General features: G+C 55.2%; 8 protein-coding genes across 8 annotated transcripts; 4 read left to right on the forward strand and 4 right to left on the reverse strand.

Annotated features, from left to right (window-relative positions):
- Window positions 1–197: 197 nt before the first annotated feature.
- SMD3 (mRNA splicing protein SMD3) lies at window positions 198–1,052 on the reverse strand (the record flags this gene model as incomplete). Its single annotated transcript, XM_076679106.1, has 5 exons — window positions 198–324; window positions 393–457; window positions 529–605; window positions 860–953; window positions 1,041–1,052. 5 exons carry the CDS (start codon window positions 1,050–1,052, stop codon window positions 198–200), a joined length of 375 nt encoding a protein of 124 aa, XP_076533866.1.
- Window positions 1,053–1,994: 942 nt separating this feature from the next.
- Window positions 1,995–4,065, reverse strand: SAH1 (adenosylhomocysteinase; the record flags this gene model as incomplete). Its single annotated transcript, XM_076679107.1, has 12 exons — window positions 1,995–2,005; window positions 2,076–2,131; window positions 2,206–2,756; window positions 2,822–2,957; window positions 3,038–3,137; window positions 3,208–3,418; window positions 3,487–3,547; window positions 3,605–3,635; window positions 3,694–3,743; window positions 3,826–3,888; window positions 3,981–3,989; window positions 4,052–4,065. The coding sequence occupies 12 exons, from the start codon at window positions 4,063–4,065 to the stop codon at window positions 1,995–1,997; spliced, it is 1,293 nt and encodes a 430-aa protein (XP_076533867.1).
- A 987-nt stretch (window positions 4,066–5,052) lies between these two features.
- On the forward strand, window positions 5,053–6,769 carry RKM4 (ribosomal lysine N-methyltransferase; the record flags this gene model as incomplete). The annotated part of the gene is made up of 5 exons (XM_076679108.1): window positions 5,053–5,184; window positions 5,241–5,789; window positions 5,857–6,119; window positions 6,191–6,389; window positions 6,545–6,769. 5 exons carry the CDS (start codon window positions 5,053–5,055, stop codon window positions 6,767–6,769), a joined length of 1,368 nt encoding a protein of 455 aa, XP_076533868.1.
- A 546-nt stretch (window positions 6,770–7,315) lies between these two features.
- On the forward strand, window positions 7,316–9,887 carry JCM15063_002779 (uncharacterized protein; the record flags this gene model as incomplete). The annotated part of the gene is made up of 12 exons (XM_076679109.1): window positions 7,316–7,402; window positions 7,479–7,605; window positions 7,733–7,840; window positions 7,909–7,954; window positions 8,018–8,094; window positions 8,224–8,412; window positions 8,473–8,577; window positions 8,638–8,748; window positions 8,822–9,039; window positions 9,123–9,127; window positions 9,196–9,380; window positions 9,448–9,887. 12 exons carry the CDS (start codon window positions 7,316–7,318, stop codon window positions 9,885–9,887), a joined length of 1,698 nt encoding a protein of 565 aa, XP_076533869.1.
- A 723-nt stretch (window positions 9,888–10,610) lies between these two features.
- Window positions 10,611–12,027, reverse strand: JCM15063_002780 (NADPH:quinone oxidoreductase family protein; the record flags this gene model as incomplete). The annotated part of the gene is made up of 7 exons (XM_076679110.1): window positions 10,611–10,716; window positions 10,784–10,894; window positions 10,959–11,011; window positions 11,080–11,179; window positions 11,243–11,696; window positions 11,776–11,815; window positions 11,878–12,027. 7 exons carry the CDS (start codon window positions 12,025–12,027, stop codon window positions 10,611–10,613), a joined length of 1,014 nt encoding a protein of 337 aa, XP_076533870.1.
- A 1,218-nt stretch (window positions 12,028–13,245) lies between these two features.
- On the forward strand, window positions 13,246–15,861 carry CDS1 (phosphatidate cytidylyltransferase; the record flags this gene model as incomplete). Its single annotated transcript, XM_076679111.1, has 9 exons — window positions 13,246–13,315; window positions 13,570–14,434; window positions 14,501–14,652; window positions 14,716–14,846; window positions 14,909–14,975; window positions 15,033–15,133; window positions 15,197–15,352; window positions 15,411–15,628; window positions 15,705–15,861. 9 exons carry the CDS (start codon window positions 13,246–13,248, stop codon window positions 15,859–15,861), a joined length of 1,917 nt encoding a protein of 638 aa, XP_076533871.1.
- A 156-nt stretch (window positions 15,862–16,017) lies between these two features.
- Window positions 16,018–17,347, reverse strand: JCM15063_002782 (TatD family hydrolase; the record flags this gene model as incomplete). The annotated part of the gene is made up of 4 exons (XM_076679112.1): window positions 16,018–16,524; window positions 16,590–16,786; window positions 16,871–17,071; window positions 17,161–17,347. The coding sequence occupies 4 exons, from the start codon at window positions 17,345–17,347 to the stop codon at window positions 16,018–16,020; spliced, it is 1,092 nt and encodes a 363-aa protein (XP_076533872.1).
- Window positions 17,348–17,493: 146 nt separating this feature from the next.
- On the forward strand, window positions 17,494–23,875 carry CCH1 (calcium channel protein CCH1; the record flags this gene model as incomplete). The annotated part of the gene is made up of 16 exons (XM_076679113.1): window positions 17,494–18,896; window positions 18,962–19,844; window positions 19,908–19,990; window positions 20,056–20,111; window positions 20,178–20,332; window positions 20,394–20,475; window positions 20,531–20,627; window positions 20,692–20,778; window positions 20,845–21,283; window positions 21,349–21,429; window positions 21,496–21,594; window positions 21,666–21,783; window positions 21,842–21,879; window positions 21,944–23,038; window positions 23,097–23,503; window positions 23,569–23,875. The coding sequence occupies 16 exons, from the start codon at window positions 17,494–17,496 to the stop codon at window positions 23,873–23,875; spliced, it is 5,430 nt and encodes a 1,809-aa protein (XP_076533873.1).
- Between the last annotated feature and the right edge of the window lie 7 nt (window positions 23,876–23,882).

Raw genomic sequence — 23,882 nt, forward strand, 5'->3', positions numbered from 1 at the left:
TGCACGAGCGCGCGATGTCAATTCTTCACCTCTCTGTGCGCATCATCGCTCGTTTGACGACTGCGTCAAGTCCCAGGACTCCCAAGGTCTCAACAGGGGACCAGAAGAATAGCATTGTACAAAATTCTTTTGTTTTTCCGACAAGGTAGCATACGGAGAGAGTCGATTACCGACCGTACCAGGGAAGACTCGCTCGCCTAACGCCGGATGTTCGGTCGTTGTCCACCACGTCCTCGCCTCGACTGGGCGCGCATAATCGTAGCCCTTCCTCGGGCTGTACCGATACCTCGTCCCTTCATTCCAGTCGGCCCAGCGCGTTTGAACCTATGATGTTTCTGATAGTCAGTACTCTTGTTCCGGCGGGACAAAAGAAAGCAGACGAGGTGGCGTACATGGGAGCTTGTGCGAGCATGTCGGGGACGACGTAGAATCGCACCGAAGCACCTCGAATGTAGACCTGCAACACGCACGATACACCGTTAGCTCGAGTGTTCTTCGTCGAAGTGCAGACGTCAGAGGAGGGCGTACCTGATCCAGTTGGGTCACGCGACCGTCGCGGTGAGTTACAGTGCAGTTCGTGAGCGAGATCGAGAGCGAATCCTCGGCTGCATCGCGGAACCGGACCCGAGTCAGCAGTCATCCTTATTCCGGTACCCCTAGTTCTGCTTTGTGCACGCCATGTCTACGTGGCAAGTGACAACATTGCGCGCAGGCACAGGTCCGACCAGAATTGCGGGTCTCCTCCGCCGTTGATGAGACGCGCGGCCCCTCGTCGAAAGCAGCTCGTATTGTACAAGCTGTCCAGGGATTGGCTGCACGACCAGAGCAGAACAGGGATGAGCGAGTTGCGAAGACTGACCATCGAACAGTTTGCCTCGGTAGACTTGACCCGCTTTCAGTTCCACCGTGATGACATGCCCGAGACTCTCGTGTAGTAGCTTCGTGGGAATACCCTGTGTATCCGAAACAGGTCAGTATCGGATCTCGAACGTGGTAGATTGATCAGGAGCGATCAACCCGAGACGTCGAAGGCGACGCACAATGTTGGCCATGACTGCGTGTATAAGAGAGATTCAGTGATACGCTCGGAGAACCCTGCGAGCTAAGCGCACTCACCTGTCGAGAGAGATGTATGGGTAATGTCGAACCCGCTCGATGCGAACGAGACTCCTCTCGTCTCTCTCCGTTAACGTTTCTCCCATACCAATCTACTGTAGAGATCTGCGCTTCACGTCCATCTGTGCTCAGATTGGCACGCGCCTACGCCTTGCAAGACTTTCCGACGCCGCCGATCGCCCCAGAGTCTGTCGTTTCGCTACTTGCCTTCGACTCGAATTGATCTTCTCCTACTCGTACCTTTGCTAGCAATGAATCTCTGCTTGCGCTGTCTAGAATCCCAATCGCGAGGCCGCTCGCGCTTCGTTTCTTCTGCCGCTAGGAGATTCTAGCCAGATGGCGCTCTGGCTGCTGTAGTTCACGAGCTGAAGAGCTGGCAGAGTGTTCCAAGCAGTACCTACTAGCCTGATCGGAGCTATCACACGTGTAGGCGAAGATTCGAGAACCGATTTTTAGATACGCAAACCCAGGGTTTCGACTGCTCAGTCATCAGCTGAGAACCATGTTCCCCTTTTTTTCGTGACCTCTCTAGTATTCGAGCGAGGAGGCGATGAGTGCCAGTGGAGATTTTTTTTTGGAGACCGTTGAGGTTCATGCTTGCGAAAACCCTATCGAAGGACTACGACAAAAGCAATTTTTCTCTTTTTATACTTGGGGGTTTGATGGGATGGGTGGGATTGCTCGAAGTTCTCATCATCGAGAACTCGGGAAATAGTGAGGGTGAAGGGGGGGTATAACCTTTGGAGTGGTGCCAGTTGAGGGCCGAAAAAAACAGTTTTCCTTTGAAATATTTGACCAGTTGAAAACCCAGGATGGATGAAAGAACGAAACGAAGGGAAAAGAACGACAGGGTGGTTGCTTATGCTATCGCGACAAGCTTAGTAGCGGTCTGTAAGGGGGGTCAAGCGGGTCAACGTTGGCGCGCAGACTAAAGAGAGGAGCACGGAAGAGAGACGTACAGTGGTCGGCCTTGTAAGGACCAGTCTTGGGAAGTCCGAGGTACTCGGCTTGGACGCTGTAGATTTTCATACACGCGATTAGCAGATTGCACGAGGAAGACGGGAAATGAGGTGTGAAACGTGAACGAACTCGGTCATGACGGTCAACTTGACGTTCAAGCTTTGCAAGTGAGCGCGGGCGACCTCCTCGTCGAGCGACTTGGGGAGGACGTGGACACCGAGAGGGTAGTCCTGAACCTGGGTCCAGAGGGCGATCTGGGCGAGAACCTGGTTCGTGAACGAGCACGACATGACCCACGAAGGGTGACCGGTGGCGCATCCCAAGTTGACGAGACGACCCTCGGCGAGGAGGATGATGTGGCGGCCCGACTTGAGGGTGTATCGGTCGACCTGAGGCTTGATGTTCGAGTGCTCGGTCGCGTTGGCCTTGAGCCACGCAACGTCGATCTCGATGTCGAAGTGACCAATGTTGCAAACGATGGCATCCTCGGGCATAGCGTCGAAGTGCTCGCCACGGATGATGTCACGGCATCCGGTGGTGGTGACAAAGATGTTACCTTGGGGAGCGGCCTCCTCCATGGTGGTGACCTCGAAACCGGCCATGGCAGCTTGGAGAGCGTTGATGGGGTCGATCTCGGTGATGATGACACGGGATCCGTAGGATCGGAGGGACTCGGCGCACTGGTATGGCGAGGCTTCGATCAGTAATGGTTCAAGAGGTCAAAGATGGACAGAATTCAACTCACTCCCTTTCCGACGTCACCGTAACCGGCGACGACAGCGACCTTACCGGCAAGCATGACATCGGTGGCACGCTTGATACCGTCGACGAGCGACTCGCGGCATCCGTAAAGGTTGTCGAACTTGGACTTGGTGACGGCGCTAAGTGGCAGAAAATGCAAGACGCATCAGTATCAGCGTGCCGAAAGACCCGCAAGGGCGAGAATTGACGGAAAGCGCACTCGTTGACGTTGATCGCGGGGATCTTGAGCTTGCCCTCCTTGTGGAGCTTGTAGAGGTGGTGAACACCGGTGGTGGTCTCCTCGGAGACACCGTTGATGCCTGCAGTGTCCGCAAGATCGCATATTAGCTCGACGATCGGAATATTCTGCTGACGAGGTGAGGAACGTACCGGCAAGGAGCTCGGGGTACTTGTCGTGAACGAGAGCAGTGAGGTCTCCTCCGTCGTCGAGGATCATGTTGAGGGCTTGGCCGTCCTTGAAACCCTTAACGGTTTGCTCCATGCACCAGACGTACTCCTCCTCGGTCTCTCCCTTCCAGGCGAAGACGGGGACACCGGTGGCAGCGATGGCAGCGGCGGCTTGGTCTTGAGTGGAGAAGATCTGGTGAGATGAACCAAGAAATCCAGTTAGCCGAGGCACGTGAGGGAAGGTGCACTTGGAATGCTCACGTTGCACGAGGACCAGGTGACCTCAGCTCCGAGAGCGGTGAGAGTCTCGATGAGAACCGCGCTAGTTGAGGACGAATGTAAGAATCGAACGATTGCATGGTCTTGGGAAAGAGCTCACGTTTGGATGGTCATGTGGAGGCATCCGGCAACTGCACGAGATCTTGGTGAATGGGACGAATGTTGAAACGGAACAGGAATGAAACCTACTGCGAGCACCCTTGAGGGGTTGTCCAGGACCGTACTTCTCACGAAGGTACCTGCAGCACGTGCATGCGAGTCAGTTGCATGTCGCTCGTCGGGTAATGGGACACGAGCGCTGATAAGACATCGTTGACTGACATGAGTCCGGGCATCTCGTGCTCGGCGAGAACAATCTCCTTGCGTCCCCATGCGGCGAGCGAGCTGGTGAATGCATGCAGAAGCGGCAAAGCGGCGGCAAATCAATACACGCGTCCACAACGTGCGGCTCGGCTCTCGCGGATGCAAGCACTCACATATCAGCGCTGTCAAGTCACAGGACAGGGTCAGCACAAAGTGAGGCAAGTGGGCAAGCGGCAAGACGTACACCTTGTTGACCATGGTGAAAGCTAAAGACGGTGAAAAAAGTTGAGGCAGGCGGACAGGGCAGCGCAGGCAGGTACCAGGGACAATCAGTCTACTGCGGTCATCTCGGCGCTGGCGTGGCGAGGTCGAGAACTCACAGAGAGGGCGGGTGGGTGTGGAGGAGAAGAAGAACCAGGGGAACGTTTCCTCGGGAAATCGGGGTTTCGCCACGTCGGCCAAACATCCCGTAGATGCATTCATCCGAATCGCCAGATCCGTCTGCAGAGTACTATCAAGTGAGTTGCACTGGCGCCTTGCGGCCGCTCCGCAGCTGAGCTGGCTGTTATTCACGCTTGCCCGCCGCGCAGACTGCACAGTACACCTGCCTCTACAACGCTCGCGATGGCTCAGTTGCATGCAAGCCGTTCGTTCGGACCTTCTTGAAGACGGGGCAGACCATGTCCGAGATCACCCCGGTCGTCAATCAGGGCGGCCGACTTCCGAAAGCTCCGCATTTGCGACTGGGATCCGAGCAAGTCATGTGAGGCCCTGCGCCTCTTGCTTCACACTCTCGTTGGTTATGCTGACATGCGTGCGCGATTCGTCAGTCGCGAGACGAATTCGACAAACCCTTGAATGCCACACTCGTCGGCACATCTACTTCACGCGTGACTGTGGCGCGGTCCCGCCGCTTCTCGAGGCTCACGCCCTTCTGCCAGCTTCAACACGACAAACTGTGCCTTGAATCGGATCAGCACAGCTGTCTACGGCGGAATGAGCCGCATGTGCGCATATCCAGATTGCCGGTAGAACGGACCTTGCGCATCTTGCACTACTTTGCCATCGAGGCACGCGCATCGGATCGCTCAGAAATTACGCACACTCTGTTGTTAGCTTGAATTCAATGCAATCGACCCCATATACTCCGCTCTTGTCGGATACATGAGAGGTGTAACGCACGGTTGTTGACTTTCTTGCCTCTCCACTCTGCAACTTTCCACAACCAGTCTGACAATCTCGGTCATGAGCGCTCCCACTGCCGAGAGCAACTTTCTCGACTGGTTCAAGACCAGTGGTGGTTCTGTCAACGCCGCAGTCGGCTTCAAGCAATTCGATGGTATGGGGCGAGGTGCAGTCGCTCTCCAGGACATCGAGGTAAGCTCTGGGTGCCTCAAAAAGTCCTTTATAGGCTCGCTGAGTCTTTCTGGCAGCCCGACACCCTCTTGTTCTCAATCCCTCGCGCCATCCTTCTCACCACTTCAACCTCGGCTCTCCCGGCTCTGCTGCCCTCAGACGAATGGCAGGAACTGTCGGGATGGACTCCATTGATCCTCAGTATGATGTACGAGCGCCTGCGGACTTCGACCTGGACCCCATACTTTGACCTGCTTCCGGACGAAGGATCATTCAACTCGCTCATGTTCTGGAGCGACGACGAACTTTCGGAGCTCAAGGGCAGTACCGTAGTCGACAAAATTGGCAAACAGGATGCAGACGAGGCGTTCGAGTCCACCGTCAAACCATTCATCAAGAAGCACGAGCAAGTATTCGGCAACGCCGAAGACTACACGCTCAAACTGTTTCATTACATGGGCAGTCTCGTACTCAGCCGCTCCTTCCATGTCGACCACAAAGCAACGGACGAGGACGAGCAGGACGACGAAGACAGTGATGACGAGGAGGAGGAGCGGGAGGATGTTGCAGATGTCGCAGCCGTCCCGTTCGCAGATCTCCTCAATGCAAAATCCGGCTGTGACAACGTGCGTTCGTCTCGACTCGAAAGTCCAGTCGCAGAATTCTCACCTGGATCGACTTGACTGCGAATAGGCGCGACTCTTCTACGAACCTCAGACGCTCAACATGATGTCAACCGCACGCATTGCGGCAGGAGCCCAGATTTTCAACACCTATGCCGACCCTCCCAATTCTGATCTCCTGCGGCGGTACGGTCATGTGGACGAGGAGAACGATGCCGACCTCGTTGAGATCGGTTTGCAAGACGTGGCGGAATTGGTTGGAAAGGGTCAAGGTTTGTCCGAGGATGAGATCGAAAAGCGGGCCGAGTTCCTACTTGACGTGGGCATTGACGAGTGGGTCACATCCGGAAGCCGCCCCGCTCGCGCCACTCGCTGACTTCGTTACATCCTCCGTCGGTTTGCAGTGTCTTTGCGATCGAGACGAACCACACCCTGGCCGACGAACTCGTGTCTGCGATCCGGGCCTTCTTGTTGAACCCCGAAGAGCTCGCGAAAGCACAAAAGAAGGAATCTCCGCCAAAGCCGAAAGTGGACGCTCAGGTCGCACAATGGGCGCAGAAAGTTATCGCGAAACGCGAGGGAGACTATGATACGACCATCGAAGTGCGTTATCCGTTGCAAATCTTCCCACTGCATGCCGTGCCGCAAAGTCCGAACAGGCCGAGCTCCCGGCATCGCCGCTGCGGTAGTATTTCGGTTGAACCAATCTCGAGCGACTACATCTGACAACGAATCTTTGATGTGCTGGCTATTTGCAGGACGATGAAGCACTATTGCGAGGCAGTCTATCGGAACGCAAGCGGATGGCGGTCATTGTTCGTCTCGGCGAGAAACGGATCCTGCGGAATACCCGACTTCAGCTCGAAGCCGAGTTCCCTCCCGGCGCAGCTACAGCCGGCGCTGATGCAGACACAAAGAAGAAGAAGCGAGCACGGGACCCCTCGAAGGATAGCGGTGCGGGCAAGAAGAACCGGACAAAATGAACATCCGGGCTTACCTTGTCCTTTCGTGCAAAACTCGCTCGATTCCCACTTCTGCCTCAGCTTATCTGCTACATGTAGCCCACGAGAGGACAGGCACGCCTCGGCATTGCGATTGCCGGTGCGATTGGCAGTGATTGCTCAGATCTGGCACGAAATCGCTCTCACAATAAAATTCGGCCGTGCCCGGATAACGCCCGGATCCGCCGCACCCGCGCCCGCGAACCTTCCCCGACTTCGCTGCGCGCTGGGTCCGCGAGCTTATCGGCAGCCTGACAAGCGATACGGGCCTCAGTGGGCTATCAGAGACCTCCCGAGATGCTCTCAATATACTCGGTGGATGAGCGTATGACAAGGCACCCTTTGAGCATTGTTCAGGGCCCAGAAAAAGTGAAAAGTTTGACTTTCTGCCAATTTCTGCCGCTTATCGGATGAGACTTTCGTTAGCCCAGACTCTGCCTCGCGTTTTCCGCGTACTTCTTTTCTCTCCTCATCCCCTGCCCGCTCGCGTGCAGTTTACACCCCCGCGGCTCACCGTTCGGAACGAAGATGGCCGGCAAAGTCGAATCGATCAAGGACAGCATCAGGTCGAAAGGCAAGCTGAGTGGTTGGACGCTGGAGAAGCCAGAGTCTTCAGTCAGTCGTGTGACCGCTCCGCCATCGCAAGGCTGCGCGCACACACGCTGAACATTCATGCTCCGTGACTGCCCAGTTCACTCCGCCGACGCACTGGTCGAACAAGGACACGGAACCCGTCACACGCGAGGAAGCCACTTGGACGACATGGACGTTCCTCGGCTACTGGATGTCGGACCTGATCAACGCTGGTAGTTGGAGTCGTGAGTTTCAGCTGCTGCACTCTCGAGACGGTGCCAACTTACTCTCGGCATACTCCGGAAATCGGCTGACCTTGGTTCTGCTGCCCGTTATCTCTCGCCCTTGCCCTCGCCTGCTCGCCGAGCGCAGAGGTCAGCAGTTTCGTTGGACTCGGTCTGACCTGGTGGGAAGGTGTAATCTGCACCTTCTTCGGAGGTCTCCTTATCTCGATGCTCATCTCGGCGAACGGAATCATCGGTTCGTTGCTCGCATTCTCTCGGCCCTCACGCGTAGCTGCGTGTTTCTTACGCTGGTTTGCATCTCAGGTGCTCGGCTCCATGTGCCCTTTGCCATCTCTGCGCGTGCTGCATAGTGAGCTTCTTCGGAGTTCCTTCTCTCCGCTTCCGCATTGACGCTCGTTTTTTGCACTCTCAGCGGCTATTGGTTCTCTCGGTTCGCGATCGTCAGTCGTGCTGTCATTGCCATGTTCTGGCTCAGTGTCAACAGTTACCGTGCGCTCCGTATCTCTCGTTCCCGCTCTGCTGTGCGCACAGACTGATCCATGGCTGCCCTTGCTCGGTATCATGCTTTCTCCTTCACGATCGCATCCTTCCCTTCTGCCTTTTGTCCCACGCTCACAGAAGGAGGCACTGGTATCCGACTCTGCTTGATCGCCATCTGGCCCTCTTTCGCGACCTTTGACAACCATCTGTCGAAATCGTCTGGCACGACGTCGTCCGCCATGCTATGCTTCTTCCTCTTCTGGCTCTTCCAGTTCCCACTCTGCTTCATTCACCCGCGCAAGCTTCGACCTCTGTTCATCCTGAAAGGTACTGCACTTTGACTGGCGTCCTTCCAGCGCAGAGCTGATCTGTTGCATGCTCTTTTAGGTATCACTCTTCCCATCGTCGCTATCGCCATGACGGGTTGGTGCATTGCCAAGGCTGGAGACCAAAGGTCTGCCGTTCTTCGCGAAGCCCCTCGTCTTTCCGGAGGTACGCTTACACCCACTCAACCTGGCGCTGTTCTCCTTGCTGACGTGATTGCTCCTACAGTCAATCACTGGTTCGCTGTGATGACCGCGATCAACTCTTGCATGTCGACCTGGAGTACCCTCAGCTTGAACATTTCGGACATGTCGAGGTACTCGCGAAAACCTAGCTCTGGTGAGGACACGATACTTGTTGCTCTGTGCTTGTTCGCGTCGGCAAGCATTGACAAAGCTCTCGGGCGCAACAGCTGCGCTTCAAGTCGCCATTATCCCGTCGCTCTGGGCGCTTTGTGCAATTCTCGGCAGCATCAGTGCCAACATGGCTACGGTGATCCCCGCCTACGATGGCAAACAGACCTTCCAACCGTTCGACCTCATCGAGAACGGAGGATGGCTTGATAGCCATGGTGGACGCGCGGCTGCCTTCTTCTGCTCGGCTGCATGGGCTATCGGTAACATGACTACCGTAAGTCTGCGATCGTCCGGATAACTAGGCAGTGGGCTGATGATTTGAACTTTTTGTTTCTTGCCTTTCGTGCGCTTGAACAGAACATGTACGTTTAGACGGTTTCACGTGTCTGTCAGCACGAATTCAGCTGACACACTCTGATCCTGCCTGCAGCACTGCGAATTCGATCTCTGCTGCAAACGACCTTGCAACTCTCTTCCCGCGCTACTTGAACATTCGTAGGGGTCAGATCCTTGTCCTCGTGGTCGGATGCTGGGCATTCGCTCCTTGGAAGGTCCTCGCGAGCGCGTCGGCGTTCCTGTCGTTCATGGCATCGTATGCGATTGTCCTCATTCCTCGTGAGTTTTGCCTCGTTCATGAATCGCGCTTGAAAACGGTACGGGTATTGACGGCCTCCACCGACAGTCGCTTCAATCCTTGCTGCCGACTACTACTTTGTCAAGCGCTCCAAGTATGACGTGCCAGCCCTATACGACTTTACAAGCATCTACCGCTACAAGGGAGGCTTCAACTTGGCCGCCGTTGCTGCCTTGGTCGTCTCGATCCCTCCCAACATGCCAGGCATGATCAACTCGCTCAACCCGAGCGTCGACATCGGCAACGCAAAGTACATCTACTGCATGGCTTGCATCATTGGCGTCATCCTGTCGATGAGCACACACGTTCTCTTCAGCAAACTGTTCCCCGATCACGACTCGTTGATCGCCGAAGCGGTCAACGCTCACGATGTGCTCGATGGACTCGTGCCCGCCTATGCACATTTGGCGAAGAAGGATGTCGGCACAACGAGTCTCTCATCGGAGAAGAAGCTGGATGAAGCCGAATCCGATATCCTCTGTGTTTGAAAAACTTTCCTACCGGAAGCGTTCCCTTTTTCCCTGTTTGCATAGATTTCATTTTTAGTTGGGGGCGTTCTTTTAGGGGGTCAATCCGATTGTGTTACTCTTTCTCTGTGTAGCTGTCGTGCGTTTCAGTGCTTGTCGTAATTTCTGCATGTATTCAATAAGATACTTATTGTCCATCTTCCCGTCAAGTCTCTCCGTTCAGTGCACTGCTACTGTACTTGCGCCTCTCCAGTCCGCACCCAGCGCAACCGCGATGGCGCGACGTAGATCTACGGTGCGGCAACTGCCGGGTTGAGCTGATCAGATCAAAGCTCAGCTTCGATTCGCATCCAGTGATGCAGGAAGAGCTCCGAACAGCTCGGTAAACCGTGTAGCTGTAGGGTACTCGCGTGGCTGGGTGACAAATAAGCACGTACCGATGTGGAGAGCTAGTCAGATCATGGCAGATCAAGTTTTGAGAAGATGAGGTCGGTCGCCGGATCAAGCTGAACCTGCTACCGCGTAACTTAACGCATGTATGTTAGTACGCCATCAAGATCACGCTTATAGATGTCTAGGAACACGTCTGATGCGGACTTTTCTCGGGAAGTGTCGGCCTGAGGTGGAGATGACTTTCACGCGGCCGCGCTGAAACAATTTTTGCGCTTATGCTCTTCAAGAACAAGTTAAAGCACTTCTGAGGGACACACAGAGTACGGATATTTCTTGCAGTTCTTATTATCTTTACAGCTTGGAGCGCTCTTTCTCGTGCTTGACCCTCACAACTGCCTTGCCCCAGGTTTCTCGCGCACCGAGTGCTTTTAGTCCGGTCGGAACACTCTCCAGACCCCTGTAGTCCGGCAAATCGCATCAGTCTCGGAAGGTGTTTCGATACGGATGCAGCTCAGAACACTCACTCGAATATCTTTTCGAAGGCGACTCCTTTCACCTTCTTCTGCTCAAACAGCTCCAGCAATGCTCCCCAGACCCCCGGGATTGCCTCGGGCTCGTTCTTGATGTACGCTCCCCTTTTTTGGATGAATGGCATGAGTGGTGTTACGGGGCTCATGATTTCTCGTTGGGTGAACTCACCAGTGCACACCCATTGCGGTGCAATTCTTCAACAGGAGCAAATTGGCAGGAATCTTTCACACAGACATAACAGCGATTAGCGGTGTACGAAAGACCAGTGATGGGAAAAAGCTCGACGTACCTTTTCAATTGATCCTCCGGCGAATCCCACAACAACGATTCGCCCGTTCCAAGCGATGCATTTGAGCGAGGGGACGACCAGTCCGACAGGGTCATACACACTGTGTGGTTGAACATGCGATCAATGAAGGATTAGGACGGTCGAGAACGGGGACATGGCGTACATGTCCGCGCCATGACCTTCGGTGATCTTTTGCACCTCTTTTTGCCATCCCTCCTTCGTGTAGTCGACGAGATAGTCTGCTCCGTAACGCTTGCAGACGTCAAGCTTGGCTTGCTGCGAGGCAGTCGCGATGACTTTCGCGCCGAATGCTTTCGCAATTTGCACTGCTGCCAGTCCCACTCCACCGGCGGCAGCGTGCACGAGAACCCAATCGCCTTCCTTGATCTGTGCACGGTTGACGAGCCCAGCATAACTCGTGGGCATCGTCACGTACAGGCCGGCGGCCTCCTCCATCCCCATGTTGTGCGGCACTTCGAGGAGTTTCCGGAAATCGACGGCAATCTTCTCGGCGTACGCGCCCTGACCGGCGCCGAACACTCGAGTCTTGCCCGGAACAAAGTCGCAACCATCCGGGATCGGCGAAGACGCCGAAATGATACCAGAGAATTCGGCACCTACAGGTAGGTACAGAACCGTCGTCATCAGCTTTCGTTGCCCAGCCCGAAGATGTAGAAGGCATAGCGCAGGGCTTACCGGCGATGTAAGGGAACGGGGGTTTGTGCTGGTATTTGCCCTACAACATGCTCAATCGATGTCAGTCGTGCGTGACTGGGCGATCTCAAGTGAGGCACTGACCTCGATCTGAAGGAGGTCGAAAAAGTTCAAGCCGGCGCAGTAGACGTCAACGAGGACTTCGTCTTGCCCCACTGCCGGTTCGGGACAGTCCTTCAGGCGGGCTTGCAGGTCCTCAAACTTGATATTCTTTTCGATTTGGTATCCGCGCATTTTGACCTTGGTTCTGCTCGAGTGGTAGTAGAGGTGAAACCGAGAGCGAAAGGAAAGAGAGGGAGACGAGCTCTTTGGTGGGGCCGGGCTCGGCAAATCGCAAGTCCCGTCCGGGCAACTGCGGGGGTTTACTTTCATCGCTCCATTCCTGCCGGACGAGCCTATACGACGCCTGGTCTTTGGTCACCGCTGGTCTGCGAGTTCGCTCGACCCACAGCGAGATTGATCTGTTTGTCAAATGGCATGGCCAATGGCGCCTGGTGTTGGGAATGCCTCTGGACTTTCTTCGACTCGCTCCGCTCGTGGCTTCCTGGTGCTGCCCTTTGCTTGAGCCTTGAAGACGCGATCAAAGAGCATCGACGTCCCGCAACTACGTGACCGGCTCGCAGTCTCGGACTAACACGCTGCTCCTGATTTCCACCCAGGCCGCGGCGCATCGTACAAACATACCAAGCGAGCTTCAAGTTGCCTGATACCGCCTTCAAAGCCAGGAAATCGGGTATCACAGGCGTGGGCGGCTTTCAGCGAACAATGACGCTTGGTCCCTGTTTCAGATTGCAACCCCTACCCACGGCATGATGCTGTTTGTCATGAGCTCCCGTCGGACTGAGCTGATCTTGGTCTGTGAGCTCGTCTGGCCAGACTGCCCTTGTAGGAGAATACGCGATCATGCTCACGGCGCGAGGTGTCAGTGTGCACCGTCAGCTTGTTTGCAATCGTTGACGCTCTCGATAACGCACATTGCGATACCCTTGTCGGCATTCGATACTTGGAAGACTCTCCGACTGTCAGCCATGACGATTTCAGGATTCGAGAAGATCCCGTACGGAGGCTGCTCTCGTTCTTCCATCGATCCAGGCGTCGACACGTGAAATTGCTTCACAAGGGACAGATTGAGCTCGCGCTCCATTGCGCTGCAGTACCGGGATTCGTTACATTCAAGCGCCTCAGCTCTTCAGGGTGTCCCACGCTTCGGAGTACGAGTCGCTGTGCGTGCGCTCATTCGTACCGGAATCGCACCCAAGCTGCATTGCTCGTAAATCTATGTGACTCTCGCTGTGCCAGTACTGCTATCCATGTGCGAGAAGGCGCGGGAGGGAGGCAGTCATACCTGGCTAGATGGAAGCAGTTGAACAATACGAAACGAATACACTTGAAGTTGCAATTGACGCACATTGTCACAAGTCCCAACCACCGACAAGCCTCTACCTCGGCACGATGGCACGCGGCAAAGGTTCCGCGATAAGTACACAGCCCCGAGTGGCGAGTGCTGGCAGGTTCGATGCGCGTAAGTAGTCCCAGCTGCCGATCACCGAGGAAACAGCGCTGGCGTCATGCAGCTCGAACGGGCGCATACCGCTCGCAAGTTGGATCGGGAGGGAACAGGAATGCAACGGCATGTACACTGTACTAGCCAGGCATATTCAGCTGCACAGCAGAGCGGGACACGAGGACAGTGTTTCATCTCTCGCATGAAACCACATCACTTTTCCCAACTCACCGAGAACCGCATGCTGATATCATTTGACAATGCTCATACAGTCGCACTACACAACGGATCTGATTCTGAGGACGAAGTCGCTCGTCCCGCTGTCGGCGCCTCGACTGCGGCTTCGGGTGGTTCCCCTCAAACTCCCTCCAAGAAAGCTCTGGCGCGCCAACGAGCCAAGCTTCGCAAGCAATCGTCTACTACTCTGAATGGTACTGGCAACGGAGATGACAGCGAAGCGTCCTCGATCGGCCCCGCATCCTCGAGTGTGCCTCCGGTGCCCGCGCTTCCCTCAAAAATTCAGGTCAATGGCGCAGCAGAGACGATCGTTAGAGAGGCTGCACAGGCCAAGGGCAAGGTTGTCGAGCAGATCAAGGCGGCTGTCCCGACGACGATCGCCGAGCCAGCTCCTCCTTCTTCATCAGTGTCCGAGACCGATCTCGAGTCGCAAGCCGGCTACGATGACGATGACGACGATGAAGATGACGAGTCGGCTCCCACCACCGCTGCATCTTCAGTCAAGGCTGCACCGACCGAGCGCAGCGCTACTCCGACCCCTTCATCCCCACGAGCCGAATCTGCCCCGGCGTCTGGTGCTTCGAGCAAGCCGAAAGAAGCGTACACGGGAGCAGACCACGACCCGAACAAGAAGATCAAGGCGATCATCCAGCGCACCGTATGGGGTGTGTTCATGGCTGGCGGCTGCATTGGCCTCGTCGCGATGGGACACGTCTACGTTGTCGCGCTGGTCTTCATCATCCAGGCGATCGTCTTCCGCGAGTTGACCGGCCTCTTCGACGCTGGATACTCGGGCGCGCACGTGAACGAGGAAGGCAAGATCGTGCGTTCGCCCGAACGCGAGGCGAAGAGGCAAGGCAGGAAGGCAGAGCGCGAACGATGGAGCAGGAGAATGGCGTGGTACGTTGCGCATGAAACCCACACATTGCTCGGATCTATCGCTGAATTTTCTTACGAGATGCGCAGGTATTTCTTCGCCGCAACCAACTACTATCTCTACGGCGAATCGCTCATCTACTACTTCAAGCACATCCTCACTCTCCAAGCATCCTTCCTCCCAACTGCTTATTCGTTCGCACAACACCACCGACTGATCAGCTTTGGTCTCTATGTTATCGGTCAGCCCGTTCAACTCGATTCTTGATGCGAATGCTGTCACTAACAACCAATCTCGGCAACAGGCTTCGTCGGATTCGTTGCCAATCTCTCAAGGGCCAACCTTCGTCGGCAATTCGGCCTTTTCGGCTGGATCCACATGTCGCTCTTCCTGGTCGTTGTCAGCAGTCATTTCATCGTGAACAACATTCTCGAAGTAAGATCCTGCTTCTGCTGGCACTGCATTGTTGGCTTCAGACTGACAGATTCTGTAAACAGGGCATGATCTGGTTCTGGATCCCGGTTTCGCTTGTCATCATGAACGATGTTGCGGCCTATGTCTGCGGTGCGTACGGTGTTCTCCCATCTAGCCTTTCAAGCGCTTATACATTTACTGCCATAGGTATGCTCTTTGGTCGTCACCAATTGATCAAGTTGAGTCCGAAGAAGACTGTGGAAGGCTTTGTCGGAGCCTTCTTTGTGACGGTCATCTTTGCCGTTGGCGTAAGTTCTGTCGTGAATTTGAAGTCGTTCCTTTGCTGATCTGTCCTCTCTTGGTCCTGACAGTGGAGCACACTCTTCATGCGCTACAACTACATGATTTGCCCGGTGCAAGACCTTTCCACGAGCGCATTCTCCAACATTCAGTGCACTCCCAATCACGTCTTTGAATGGAGAACTTGGCCTCTTCCCGCTTCCGTCCGCGCCGCCATCGAGCCCATCGTAAGGTTGCTCACGCTAAGCTGAACAGCATCGCGTCTGACCGAGTTTATTTGTGCAGACTCGTGGCAAGCTCAGGTCGATCCCGTGGGCGCCTTTCCAACTCCACTCGATTGTCCTCGCCACGTTCGCTTCGCTCGTTGCGCCGTTCGGAGGGTTCTTCGCTTCGGGCTTCAAGCGCGCGTTCAATATCAAAGACTTTGGCGATTCAATCCCGGGACACGGCGGAATGACGGACCGCATGGACTGCCAATTCTTGATGGGTCTCTTCTCCTACGTGTGAGTCGTCTTGAAGCCGCCTTGACTAGCTCTCGCGTTCGCACACTGAACTACTTGGCACGCGCTCGATCTGCAGCTATTACGCGTCGCTGATTCGGGAGAGTCACGTTACGCCCCAATCAGTGCTCGCGGTCGCGATGACCCACTTGACGACCGAGCAACAAGTCGAACTCGTCAAAGCTCTCGGTACCCTCTTATCGCAAAAGGGCGTCAAAGTCAAGAGCCTCTGGTAGACACAGATGATCCTGGCTACTCTCGCTCGCGAAGGATGGCGGCTACAAAAGACCTCACAATTGAGGATCCGCAGAACTCCCTTTCTCCACGCTTTGCCCCTCCAAGAGAAATATCACTTTCTAGAAATTTACTGTGCAATAAATCTAATGAGCCGTCTATATCCGGTACACTCGCTGACAATTGTCTCTCGCAACCTGCAACACGCGAATGACGTCCCACTGCGCCTTGACATCGTCGGGGTTTTCCTCTTCGCCCACTCGCGCAGAGTCTGCTTCATTGAACACTTTTGCAATGTGTTCGGCCGTCCAGGGAAGTGCGCCCGAATGACAAAACGGGAACTTTTGTTTGCTCGTCATGCCGAGCTTGCTGTTCGGACCCATGTTGGCAGGCAGCATGAACGGTGCATCCGATTCAAGCAAGAACCTCGGAGCGTCGTGCGAGTTCGTGATCATGTCGCGCAAAACTTGAGCCGTGTTGATGTTGCTGCTGAAGGTGACGACCCCGGTCACTCCAATGTGCAGGTTTGGGAAATGTGACAAGAGTTTCGAAGCGAGTTCGGGAGTATCCGTGAAGCAGTGAATGTGGATCCGGGTCGAGACTGGCAACTCTTGCGTCAGGATGTCGTAAATATCACCATCGGCCTCGCGGGTATGGATGGTAAGCTGCATGGGTCAGGCTCGGTTGTCAGCCCCAGAACATTTGAACAATCAAATTAAACAGGACGGACGGCTTTGTCAAGGCCAGACTTGAGGAACGCGCGGAGTTGACGCCGTAGAACATCTTGCTGAATCTCACGCGGCGAATTGTCATAGTGATAGTCGAGTCCAATCTCTCCCCATCCTACACATTCGGCCCGCGAGAATGCAGAGAGAAACGCCTGTTCTAGTTCGACCGTGTAGTTCTGCGCATCGTGCGGATGACAGCCTTGTGAGGGTAATTCAAGAGGTCGAATAGAGGGGTCAGTGCGCTTGCCTTGTGCCAAGATCGGAGATGGAAGGGGCGACAGACCGATCACGTAGTGGTAGTCGAAACCGTCGAGCTGTGTCAATGTGTCGACAGTCTCGATCCACTCTGAGCGGTCGGTCGGGACTTGGGCTTCACACCAGACATCGACCACTTTCTTGACCTGGTTCGAGGCGGGGTCAAGCAGCGTTGCCTTGACAAAGTCTCGCACAGTTGTATGCTTGCCTTGTGGGTATCTTTCGCGGTCTGTCGCGAGTGCAGCAAGCCAGGGTCAATCGAAGTTGAAATAAGCCGAGTGGAGGCGAAACTCTTCCGTCTCTGTTGCTGAGCCTTACAAGCAGCGAATGTCGAGTGGATGTGCGTGTGAGTATCGATAACCTCGATCTCGCCCGTGCGACCAACGATCGCTTCGTGTTGTGGCAAGACGAGCCGATCTTCGGACGGGAGCGACTTGGATGACCTGGACGAGCGAGAATTCTTGGCGGGCGGAGGAGTCGCACTGGTCGAGGGAGGGTTGCACATGGTGACAGGTCTGGCAAGAATGCGGGAAGCGCGCAAGAGCATGCACTCGCTTCGTCAACGTGGGAATAAAAGCGACCCGCTGCGCGTCGGCTGCGGACTCACTTCACCACGACCTCTGTCTCATTCGATCCCGCTCAAGAGCCTGCATGACTGGAGGCGACAATCGGCTCGGATCCGAATCTCTCCAGCGGGATCTGTCGAATGCGTCGGCTGTGTCGTCGACTTCGAGCACCTCGTTCCTCTCCTCCGATGACGCTCGAACACGCACGAGCTCGTCAGGATCGAATCGACAACGCAGGCCGCCTCCAATCGACACGAGTTATGCCGCAACTACGGCTCATCAGAGGCCAATCAGCCCCATCTCGCTCGGAACTTCCGACCCTCGCGAAGACCTCGATCCTGTATCGGTACTCCACAGAAGGAGTTCGAGCAGGCGAAGAAGCCCAGACCGATCCGCAACGGACACAGAGCGAGGGGAGCACGTCGGTGGAGAGCATCCGGAATACGAGGGGGCTGTGCCGTCTCGCCAATACGCTGAGCAATCGGGATGGCACCATGTGGTAGGAAGCCCAGCAAGCAGTCCAACAAAAAGAGAGCGTAGACCCTCTCCACCGGCCCCTGAAGACGGATTCATCGTGCGCCAACTACCTGCCTTGCCGCAGACGAGTCCCAGGATCCCTTCGTTTCCCGCTTCCTCCCGCGAAGACGACCCCTTCTATGCTTCGACAGCATCTACAGGGACGCTGCCAACATTTGATGCCGTCGCCTTCGACGAAAGCTACCGGTCCTCACGCGGCTCTCATCCCCTCGCTCTCGACGGCGCGAGCTTTGGCGGCTCGTCATCTGACAGCGAAGACGGTGATCACACCGCACCTTCAATAGTCAGGAACGCTGCTAGTGACGGACGCGAGCGAGAAGCCGAGGAAGAGATCGACCTTCACTCGCCCCTGCATCCTTCCGCTTCGACTCCCCCCTCCCGACGTCCCCGACTTTCCGTACGCACGCCCCGCCTGTCTCCACTCTTTCCAAATGCCGGAACATCCTCGAATCGCCTGTCCCCCAACCCCAATCGGACAGACCCGCGCACGAGCCCTGTCGAGGGTCGAGGCAGGCCTTCGGAAATCGGCTGGCAGCCTCTGTCCCCTTCGCGCAGCCCATCCCGTAGTCCTCGGCTCGCGCGCAGAGAGACCCTCACCGCCGCTATCGGAACCCTGCGACGAGCTTCGGTACGAGTCGTCAACATAGCGGGCGCGGATTCGGACCGATTAGCGCACGTCGACGACCATCCCGTGCCATCCCGCCCTACTTCGCTGCGTCGACAAAGCCACGTATCCAGCAGGACAGGTAGGTCTGACGATGTTGACCAACTGTCACTACCGGTCGAGGAGGAGGTCGTCGAGCAAGCTGGCAGAACGAGCTACGAGGACCGATGGCACAAAGAGTACGAAAAGTATGAGACCTCGTTTCGAAAACTACGAGGCAAGACTTTGTACCTCTTTGGGCCTGAAAACAAGTTCCGACGTTTTTGCGCGCGGATCCTCACAGCCAAGTGATCAATTTTCCTCTGTACTGGCGGTCTACGAAGTCGCTGATCGCATATCGACGGTCTTGCAGGTGGACAGAGCCAATCATCCTGCTCCTCATCATCGTCGCGATGGTGATGCAAACCATCGAATCGTCGTACAACGTTCACACACATCCTCGACCAACGTCGGGCTACTTCAAGAGGTGGGAAGACTATGTACTTTTTGTTGTCTTCTGCTGCTTCACCGTTGAGCTCGTTTCTCGAATCATCGTCACGGGTCTCGTCGTGAATCCTCCTCGACCACCAATGCCTCGCCCGGCTTCCTTGAGGGACAACGACAGCGCTTTCAAACGTACGCCATCACTCGCAAGCCGCATCGAAGAGCGCCTCTCTCCGCTTCCGTCGCCCATGCGAGCTTCTCCGCCTCTCCTCCCGACGCAGCTCAAAGGGACAGACTCCTACCCTCCTCGTCCAATCGATCCGCCAGACATTTCTAGCGACATCACGTCCATCTTCAAGTCATATTCTCTCGACCCCAAAAACAGCTCGTCTACATCGCTGATGCGAGCCGACTCACGATTCCTCGCGCCGACGCAAGAAGCAAGCGGGATCGGTTTGGGATTCTCGAAAGAAAACAATGGCCATCCCGATCCGCAAAGGAGTCAGACCCTACCGACTATCAAAGCTGCACTCGCAACGAGTTTGTCCGCTGCATCGGTGGCAGCTCTGCCTCCAAACTCGTCTTCCCCTTCTGCGCCATACGTTCTTGCAATTCGGAAGCAACGAGCGACATATCAGCAAGCCTTTCTGCGACATTCATGGAACCGAATCGACGCTGTCGCTGTCGTCTCCTTCTGGGTTTCGTTTGCACTCGCAGTTTCGGGCAGAGAAGCTAGGGACAACCTGTGGTTCTTCCGCGCGCTGAGCGTACTGCGAGCTACCCGACTCCTGGCAGTCACATCTGGTACTCAGGTGCGCTGCTGACGTCACAGAACGCCGATCGCGGAGGTCATACTGATCCAGCTCTAGAGACAGACCATCTTGCAATCGCTCAAGAAAGCAAGTCCGTTGCTCGTTCGTACAGCCTTCTTCATCGCCTTTTCCATGCTCATCTTCTCGTAAGTTCAGCCTGCACTGTGCGAGTCGAGCGTCTGAGATGTCAACTTTTGCTGCATTGCCGCAGAATCATCGGCTTGCAATCCTTTGGGGGTTCATACCAACGATACTGCCTATGGATCGGTAAATGATCTGAGCTCGTCTCCTAGAATATTTCAAAGCGGCAGCATTGACCCCTCTATCCTTCAGACCCAGAGGGAAACCTTCCAAATGTCACATCTGAGCAGAACTGCGGAGGCCATATCACCGCCGCAGGTGATCAAGTGAGCTACATCTTGCGAGCTGGCTTCGGTGCCGGTGAAGACCCGAAAGGATTCATGTGTGCAGCACCGAGTATTTGTACTGTGAGTCTCGCACGAGTGAACGCGATTCACTGCCCGCAGATCTCACAAAGTTTGCGCACAGGAACTCGAGAACCCCTGGGGCGGAGCTCGCTCCTTTGACAACATCTTTGCGTCTCTCCTGCAAGTTGTGGTCCTCGCGTCAGGTATGTTTACTCCTCAATTGTCGAGGTTACCTCGTCCTGAGCTTTTCGTGTGCAGCGAACACATGGACCGGCGCAATGTACGCCATGATGGATGCCGATTACTACGTGTCGGCGCTCTTCTTCATTTTCGGCTTGGTCATAATCAATTACTGGTCGGTCAATCATCCGAAAGATCTCCCCGATGTCAATAGCTCATCTACGCATGCGAGCGGAAAGGTTTATCAATCTGTTCACGGCTGTGATCACAACAACTTTCGCCGATATCCGCGATGAGACAAAGCACTCGGCGTTTGCAGCTGTTCCGTGAGCAATCTCGTCTCAAACCAGTTTCGCCTGCTGCGGAACTGATACTCCAGCTCGGACTGGTAGAGCCAATCCAAGGCTCCAACAGTATGACGACGACCGCAAGATCCGTCGGGGGTTCACTCGAAGTACAAGCTTCGTGAAAATGCTGTACGAGCGTACCCGCCTAATCTGGGTCGCGGTTGTCGCGCTCTCGGTCGCTGTCCTCGCTGCAAGACAACCCGATACCTCACCGCAGACTTTTCAGGTCCTCAACTCGATCGAGATCGGCTGCCTCATCGCTTTCGATGTCGAGATTGGCATTCGAATCTTCGCCTCGTTGCCTGACTGGAGGAGCTTTTTCGCCGGACCGGCCAATTTGACAGACACGGCTCTGGCAATCCTGTCGACGGTCACGCTAATCCCGATCATTCGGCAGTCTCCCGCTTACCCATGGCTAACTGTGTTTGCGATTGCTCGGTTCTATCGTTTCATTCTCGCTATCCCGCGAATGCGCCGACTTTTAGTGAGCAATTTTTTCATACATCTCTCCTTTGTCATCGAGCTACTAACGAAATTCGACTCTGCCAGACCAAAGTGTTGGGCACACTCGCGGGGCTGATCAACATGATTGGTTTCCTTTTCCTCATGACCTTCTTGATGGCTCTGATAGTGCGCGAATATTCGTTTCTTCTCTCAGCGTGAAGCCGCGTGCTGATCATTGAAGGTCGATGAAAGGGCGCTCAAATGTTCCGAGGTATCCCAGATCCAGATTCGAGCGATACGGGAACGCTCGATTTCTACCAAACGTTCAACTCCTTCCTCGCAATGTACCAGGTCTGTCTGCATACAGCTCGCCCTCCTTGAAGCTCGAGCAGGTCGGAACTCATGCGCTTCATGTCCGACAGATCCTCTCGTCGGAGAACTGGACCGACATCCTCAATACTGTCCTCTCCTCCGAGAAGGGCAGACTGCAGATTGTCCTCGCAGCAGTCTTTCTCAGTAGTTGGATGTTCTTTGGCTACTGTAAGCCATCACATCATTCTTGAATGGGATGCTCTGTTGACAGCATCTCCATTGACAGTCGTTATTGGCAATCTGTTCATTGCTGTCATCAACGAGGTGTGCTAGATCATCCCGGCGTTGTTCCGTGTAGAAAGATTGACCCTTTCCATCGTCTCGACAGAACTTTGCTATTGCCGAGGAGGAAAAGAAGGCACGACAACTCGAGACCTTCATCAACCGAACGGCTGTACCGGGTCACAACGTCACGTCCACTTGGCTACGGCGCTTCGATCCTTACAATTATGCCAGCGCACGCTCCAAGTCGACAGTTTCCCGCGGGGATCTTGCCGCCGAACAGCCGGTAACGACGGAAATTGTGACCTCGCCGGATGCCTTACAGACCGAATTCGACTTTGACGTGGACAAGGTATGGCCCTTCTCCCTTCCTCGGCATGTCGAAGATCCACATCCAGTGCTCATCGTGTCTCAATGGCTGAAGGATTCACCCACTTCTTCGACCGCGCCTCCTCAGAAGAGAACTCTCAAATTCCGGTCAGGGCTTGAAAGCCTTTCACACGCACGTTCAAGGATGCCCTCATTAGATGTCCTGGGATACCATCAACGACAACCTACGGCGGGAACAAGCACTCCCGTGCCGCGCCCTCAGACCCGCGAGGCCACCATACAGGAACATGCAAAGTTTGAGAGTGTCGCGCAGGAACGCAAGAACACCATCCGAGAATATATCGAGGAGAACCCGGCATACGACAAAACGCTCTATATCTTTTCTCAATCGTCCAAGGTCCGGCAATTTTGTCAAAGACTCGTTGAGCCATCGTATGGCGAGGAACGGCTGCGCGGTCGAGCCGCAACGAGGTCATGGAAGTACGCTTTCGATGCCGTCGTGCTTGTTGCGATCATCGTTAGTATCGCAGTTGCGGCAGTCGCCACGCCACTGTATCGACGCAACATGTTCGTTATGGAAGGAGACCCCCGGTGGAACTGGCCCAATCTTGTCGAAGTGGCTGTTGGCTTCGTCTTCGTGCTCGAATTCGTGGTCAAAATTGTGGCCGACGGCTTCCTCTTCTCGCCCAATGCCTACCTTCTTTCCCTCTGGAACGATATCGACTTCCTCGTCTTGCTGACTCTTCTCGTCAACATCATCACATCGCTCGTTGGAGGCGCGGCGAGCACTCGATTCACTCGCTCGCTCAAAGCATTCCGAGCCTTGCGTCTCATCAACCTTTGGCCCACGATGCGAATCACCTTTTACAACGTAAGTTTCACCGTGCTGTACTTCGCTGTGCAGGTACCGACAGACCTTGTTGGGCTAGGTTCTCATCCTTGGGTTCGCGCGTATCCTTGATGCGTCGATCTTGGCGGTCCTGTACATCGTGCCTTTCGCGGTGTGGGGCATGCAGATCTTCGGCGGACTGCTCTACTCGTGCAACGATTCAAGCGTGTCGACCCGGGAACAGTGCGTTGGCGAGTACCTCGCATCGCCAGTCGCCGATTGGACCTTCATGGCGCCAAGAGTCTGGTCAAACCCTTACGTGTGGTCGTTCGACAACTTCCGGTCGGCGCTGCTCATCTTGTTTGAAATCATCTCGCTTGAAGGCTGGATCGATGTCATGGAGTCGGTCATGCAAATCACGGACAGAGATCAACAACCACAAGAGAATGCTTCGCAGTTCAACGCGCTCTTCTTCGTGCTCTACAACGCCATCGGCGCAACTTTCATGTAAGGTAGACAGTTCTCCATTGTGCTCCGCTGTGTCATTCGCGACTGATGATAATTTGTCACAGCCTGACGATCTTCCTGTCTGTCATCATCGACAACCTGCACCGACGCTCGGCGACGGCACTCCTGACGACAGAACAGCGACAATGGCTCGATCTTCGTCGACTGATCTCGCGCCAGCGTCCTTCGAAGCGGCCACCTCGACGGCCTCGCGCGTCCTGGAGAGCTTGGTGTTTCGATCGCGCTGCAAACAAGCACGGGTGGTGGTCCCGAACCCTCACTGGACTCTACATTTTCAACATCATCGTGTTGATGACTGAGGCCACAACGACGAGCGCAGCCGATCAAGCCCGAGGCGAGTCCCTCAAATGATCTCAAT

This window comes from Sporobolomyces koalae (assembly GCF_050403365.1).
Source record: "Sporobolomyces koalae JCM15063 DNA, S_koalae_JCM15063T_v1_ctg19, whole genome shotgun sequence".
Lineage (NCBI taxonomy): Eukaryota > Fungi > Basidiomycota > Microbotryomycetes > Sporidiobolales > Sporidiobolaceae > Sporobolomyces > Sporobolomyces koalae.